The sequence below is a fragment of the Phaenicophaeus curvirostris genome, chromosome 1 (genome assembly GCF_032191515.1).
Source record: "Phaenicophaeus curvirostris isolate KB17595 chromosome 1, BPBGC_Pcur_1.0, whole genome shotgun sequence".
In the NCBI taxonomy this organism is placed as follows: domain Eukaryota; kingdom Metazoa; phylum Chordata; class Aves; order Cuculiformes; family Cuculidae; genus Phaenicophaeus; species Phaenicophaeus curvirostris.
Genome location: NC_091392.1, coordinates 59,769,100 through 59,775,099, shown reverse-complemented (window position 1 = coordinate 59,775,099; position 6,000 = coordinate 59,769,100). Strand labels below are relative to the sequence as shown.

Below are 6,000 nucleotides of genomic sequence, written 5' to 3'. Positions count from 1 at the left end.
CTATTGTAAAACATGAGCTCAAATTATATGATCCCCACAGCCAGTGAATTGCAAAGCTTCAATCAGCTGCCTTTTTAATTTTTTTTTCTTTCCCTTCCTCTCTTTTCTGTAAAGGGGGGGGGGCGGGGGGGGAAAGACAGAAGTGTTTCACCAACTTCTGTTGACTGTTCCTTTTTTCTCCTGATTGAAATGTGTTGTTAAACAAGATCCCACATAATCTCAGCAGAGGGTTTCTCTCGCTCGCTCCCTCTCCTTCTGGGAAGCCGCGATCGGTGCCATCGGCGCTTGATTATTTGCAAACTCCCTTCGCTTGCTTTTTTTTTTTTTTTGCCTTTTTTTTTTTGCCTTTTCCTCTCTCTTCCCCCTCGGTCTCTCTCTCTCTCTCTCTCTCATTCTCTCTCCCTCTCTCCCCCCTTTTCTCCCCCCCCCCCCCCCCCAGCGCAACTTGTGCGGCGCCCGGCACACGCGGCCATGCGGCGCTGAGCGCGGGGGCCCCCGCCAGCCCCCCCTCCTCCCCTCCGCCCTTTCCCCTCCCTCCGCCGTCCCGAGCCGGGGGGGCCCCGCCGCCCCTGCGCCTCGCCCGGCGCTGGCCCGACCCGGCGCCGCCGCTGCCGCCGCCGCCGCCGCCCCCCGCCCGCCCCGGAGGGCCGGCAGCGGGGCTGGATGTGCCGGGCTCCCCCCGCGTGTGAGGCGGGCGGCGATGCGGAAAGCGGGCGGCGGCTTCGCCTCCGCCGAGAGACACCGGCTCAAGATGGCAGATGTGTGTTGAGTTTGGAAAGAGGGGGGGTGGGAGGGGGGGGGAAGAAAGAGAGACACGGGACCGCGATCTCGCGTCGTTCGTTGCGGCGTTGCCATGAATAACGGGCGTCCTTGCACCGATGGCCCCCATGTACGAAGGTAAGACCCGCGCCGCGCCGCCCCGACCGCCTGCTCGCCGCCCCCCCCCCCCCCCCCCCGCCGCGGCTGCGGGGAACGGGGCGCCCCCCCCCCCCCCCCCCCGGCTCCCCTTTGATCCCCCCCTCCCCGGTCCCGGCGGGGGGCGGTGGGTGAAGTCCGTGCCGGTGCCGAGCAGAACAATGAGGTGGACGGAGCTTGCCCTGCGCCTCTCTGTGTGTGCGTGTGTCTGCTCTGCGCCTCTGTAGATGTGTGTGTGTATATATATATATATATATATATATATATATCTGTGTGCGTGTCTGCCTGCCCCTCGCCGCAGTTTTCCTTTCCAGAAGCGGCCGCCCGGCTTCTTTTCGCCGGTTTCCCAAGAGTTGCCCCTCCGAGGGGCTCTCCTCCTCCTCCTCCTCCTCTTCCTCCGGGGATCGGGGCTGTCAGCTCCTGCGCCTTCTCCTCCAGCCCAGCCCGCGCTGCGGCCAGAAGCCCGAGTGCCCCAACTTAGTTTTTTTTTTTTTGGTGTTTTTTTTTTTTTTCCCGGCTGGGGTAAATAAATGCGGGGGGCTGGGGGGTGCGCGTTTGTCTGATCAGGGTGGCTGTTTAAAAACCAAACCAAACAACAAACCGAACAATTAAAATATATATAAACGGGGGTTGGTTTAAATCCCCTGGCGCTGCCTTTATCCCTCCCGGCTCAGCGTTACATAAAGCGCAGGGACATCCTCGCTCCATCCCGCCCCGGGGACCGGCCGCTCCGTGCTGGACGAGACCCGGGTGGGTGGAACGGGACGGGACGGGGGGACGAGGGGACTTTTTTTTTTTTTTCTTCCCTGCGGCGAGGCCGGTTAAAACTTATCAGAGGAGAAAATCGAGCCCGGCGTGCGGCGCCCGAGAGGAGGGCGCTCGGTGTAAAGTTACCGGGTTATTTGTGGGCAGAGCCCCGGGCGGTGCGGAGTTCGGACCCCGCGAGAGGCAGGCAGACAAAGAGGAGCGTTTTCGGCTGCGGAGAGAGGGGAGGGAGAGAGGGAGGCCGGCCGGCCCTCCCCGCTGCCGGAGCGCGGCGGGAGGGAGGAGGGGCGGCGGTGGCGGGGCCGCCGGGGGGCGCCGGGGGGGCGGCGGCGCTGGGACCGGGGCCGGTGGGTGGATGGATGGGCCGCGGCGGGGCCGGGGGGCCGGTCGGGGCTGGCCGACCGGGGGCGCCCTCTGCCGGCAGAGCCAGGGCCCTCGGTCCCGGGCAGCCCCCTGCACCCGGGCAGCCCACCCTTATTCCCGGGCATCCCACCAACCCCCTTTTTCCCGGGCATCCCACCATTGCCTGCGCCCGGCCATCCCACCCGTACTCCTCTGGCATCCCACCACCCTTATGCCCGAGCATCTCACCCCGCTGAACACCGGCATCCCATCCTTATTCCCAGGCATTCCCCTCAAACCCCCTTGCGCCCGGGCATCCCACCCTTATTCTTGGGCATGCCCTCAATCCTCTTATTCCCGGGCATCTCACCCTTTTTCCCGGGCATCTCACCATTGCCTGCGCCAGGGCATCCCACCCCGCTGAACCTGGGCATCCCGCCCTTATTCCCAGGCATCCCCCAACCCCCCTTACACCCAGGCATCCCACCCTTATTCCCAGGCATCCCCCAACCCCCCTTACACCCAGGCATCCCACCCTTATTCCCAGGCATCCCACCCTTATTCCCAGGCATCCCACCCTGCCGAACCTGGGCATCCCGCCCTTATTCCCAGGCATCCCCCCAAGCCCCTTGCGCCCGGGCATCCCCCCCCTTATTCCCAGGCATCCCCCAACCCCCCTTACACCCGGGCATCCCCCCCTTATTCCCAGGCATCCCCCCAACCTCCTTGCGCCCGGGCATCCCCCAAGCCCCCTTATGCCCGGGTATTATCCCCGCCATCCCTGCACCCAGACATTCCCCCCTTACGCCTGGGCATCCCACCCTTATTCCCGGGCATTCCCCCCTTATGCTCTCGCACCCCCCGTTATCCGTGGGCATCCCCTCCCTACGCCCGGGCCCCGCTGCCCCCCGCCGCTCTCGGGGTGTTCGGGGGCTGCCGTCGCGGCTGGTGGCGGGGCGGGCCGCCGGTCCGGGCTCGTGTGTCCCCACCCCCCCGGGTCCCGGTCCTGGCGGGGTGGGCATCGCGGCGGTGCCTGCCAAGTTCGCCCCTCGCCGGGCCGCGGAGCGGGGCCCCTCGGCGGCTCCGCAGCGGGCGTGGGGGCGGAGAGAAGGCGGCGGGGCCTGCGGTCAGCGCGGCCGCCTCCCCGGAGCCGGGCCGGGCAGGGAGAGGCGGGAGGCCTGGGCTGCAGCCGCGCTGCTTCCCGGGGAGGAGGCGGTGGTGCCGCACCGGAGCCTGCGGTGGAAGTTTAGCGGTTCCTTAGAGCATCCCAACTTCAGCAGCGCTCGTGCTTCTGCCTGCATGGAAGAAGGAGTCATAGTACGGGTTGGGGTGGAAGGGACCGTAAAGATCATCCGGTTCCAACCCCCCCTGCCAGAGCAGATCGAAAACTATGCCCTAAAAAGCAACACGTAAAAATAAATTCCATGTGAGCAACACAGAAGGGTCCGTGGTCAGTCTCTGCAGCGTACGAGCCTTAACTAGGCGAATATCCCAAATCACAGGAGCCAGCATAAAGCCTGATGGGGATTGTATTATCTGTTTTGCATTGCAGTATGTTTGTGGGTTAAATTGCCGCTGGATGGCTTCGAGGGAGGCAGAGGAGGGGTTAATGAATGTATTTCACCTCCTTGTTGCCATGAGAGGTCCTTAGAATCCCCTGCAATATCGCAGTGCATAGATAAAAACTTACTTATCGCAGGAGATGTGTTTTCCTGCTTGGAAGGAGGCAAGGACTGCCATCCTCCCTTAAAAGCCTCAAGTTGTATGTATAAATGTGGTTGATACCCCTTCTCTGGAGCATTGGGTACAGTCAGGGCGCTGAGGAGAGCACAGGAGCCAAGGGGTTTGGATCAGTGCAGTGTCGAGTGGTCTCTTCTCTGCTCCTGCCCTTGACCAGGTGGTCTCGGGTGGCACACACGCACCTACACCCACTGCCACCACCACAAGGCTGGCGAGGGTCAGTGAAACAGTATCTCACCACCTTATAGCTTTCAGAACATAAGCTCTTTGACAGAAAAGGCGCCCCAGGAGGAAATGTGGCACCTTAGAGGCATTATGAAATGGTTCCAGTAAAAATTTAAGTGACTGATAAAATAGAGCACATGCATAAAGTCACCCACAATTCACAATGTGGAGGTAAGGGCAGTGTATGTCTGCACTGATCAAGTGGCTTAAATACTGGTTCTAAGAAGCCGAATGGTGCCTCACCTGATATTAATAGCCCAGGCATGATAAATAAATTAATATCTGGTGTGAAATCCTCCCACACACACTGTGCAAGGACAATTTTCCCATTCGTTTTAAGGATTTTAGAGTTTTTGCTGTCATCTTCTCTTCTACTGCATTTTTCTCATTCATTTTTTCAGTGTTGCAGAACAGAGTGGTGAAATGAAGGACATAAAAACCTACAAAGTAAAATAAAACACATGTAACACCGCTGCGCGGTGTTTGACCTGGGTATTAGTTCTGGCTGAGAATCACAGAGGGAAATGAGTTGTGCTTCAAATCAGGCCTCATCAGGTGTAATCCTGCACGGCCTCTGCTCCAGAGTTAAGGCAAACTAATGGTGGCTGTCCTGCGGAGCACCTGAGACACGGCTTCCTCAGGGGTGGCTGTGTCTGCTTCAGAGGAGGTGAATGGCTTGAGGCAGGTGAGAATCCGGTTCCTTGGACTCTGCTCTAGGCAATATTGCCCTTGCTGTGCAAAATCATCATCGGTGGGTGTGCTTGTTGTGTGACACTTCCTCCTTGTCAGAGAACAGAGACAGGCTCCTTGGACCAGTGGAGACCCCATTTTAAAAGGGGTTACTGCTAGACATCACTGGAGCCTGGGCTGTGGGTAGATTTCTGCCCTGGGCCGGTGTCTCCAGTAATTTCTTGGGGGCTTTGTACTTGGCATCCTTCAGAATTTGGTAAAAATAGGCATTTATATGCCTTAACCTTTATTTTCTGAACAGTGATTACTTCTGTTTTGGGTTTTTTCCTCTTTGCTTTGCCTCTTCCTTATTCCTGACAACTTTGTTGGAACTCACAGTATATTTTTAGCAGCCGCGTCGGTAGTTTTCTATGTGGGTGGCTTATGGAATTAATCTGGGTAATATTTGTAAATTGCACCTCGCCACCGCTGCCACTGCTGGAGCTCAGCGCAGACCTGCCTGCACACCATCCTTGTCACACAAGGGGCTGGGAAGCCTGAAATTCTGACCCCGGGCACGTCACGGCTCAGATCCTGTTTTAACGCCAGGAACAGGCCAGCCCTGCTGGGTTTTGAATGCATCCCCAAATCTCATTAAAGCACACAAAACTTGCTCATTGGGGAGGTGGCACCAGAGAGGCAGAGTAAAAGTCTTTACCCCAAAGTTTGTGGAGGGAGATGGTAACTCGGAGGTGCTTCCTGTTTATGAATTAATAACCAGAACTTAAGCTAAGTTAGTGCTGGGACCAGAAGCGTGTATTTCTATTAGCTCAGGATGTGGCTATAGCCAGGATAACAGGAAGCCCCCTCCAGTTATAATTATTGTACTTATCATGCTGCCACATCTAGCGATTAAATGGGTTTGAGATGTAATGGGGGGAAAATGCTATTTTATTTTTGGAAGTGGAAAGAGCGTTGTCAGGACCATGGGCCAAGGCGAGCAGAGAAACAACGTGCTTGGACAAAGAGGCAAGCACAGTTGCTTGCCACAGTCATTGGCCCTTGGTCTCTGCAGCACGTTCCTCTTCATTGCTGTAACAGGTAGGGAAAACTCTCTTGGCTTCAGCTGGACTCCTCAGCTGGTCTGGAAAATGAAGTTACTTTCATTTTCCCCTGCCTCGGTTTCCCCATTTACCCAGTGGCTGCTGTTTACTGCCCACTTTCACATGATGCTTTGAAACCACCGTTTGTGGTTCTGTGCAGACTGAGTAAGAGCCGTCTATCTACCCTGATCGATGTAGATCTTCTACTGACAGGGGACAGCCCGGAGCCCTCCTTGATGCC

General features: G+C 57.9%; 1 protein-coding gene across 6 annotated transcripts in view; it reads left to right on the top strand.

The window, feature by feature from the left end:
* The first annotated feature begins 632 nt into the window (after nucleotides 1–632).
* The window catches only part of HIPK2 (homeodomain interacting protein kinase 2), a 146,799-nt gene continuing 141,431 nt past the window's right edge, over nucleotides 633–6,000 (top strand). For 2 of the 6 annotated variants that reach the window (XM_069859019.1, XM_069858985.1), the window contains exon 1: nucleotides 636–897. In XM_069859019.1, the coding sequence (XP_069715120.1) occupies nucleotides 879–897 (19 nt within the window). In that variant the 5' untranslated portion in view covers nucleotides 636–878. Of the gene's footprint in view, nucleotides 898–6,000 lie in introns of all 6 variants that reach the window. The other 4 variants (XM_069859013.1, XM_069858976.1, XM_069858993.1 and 1 more) reach the window with 4 other exon arrangements.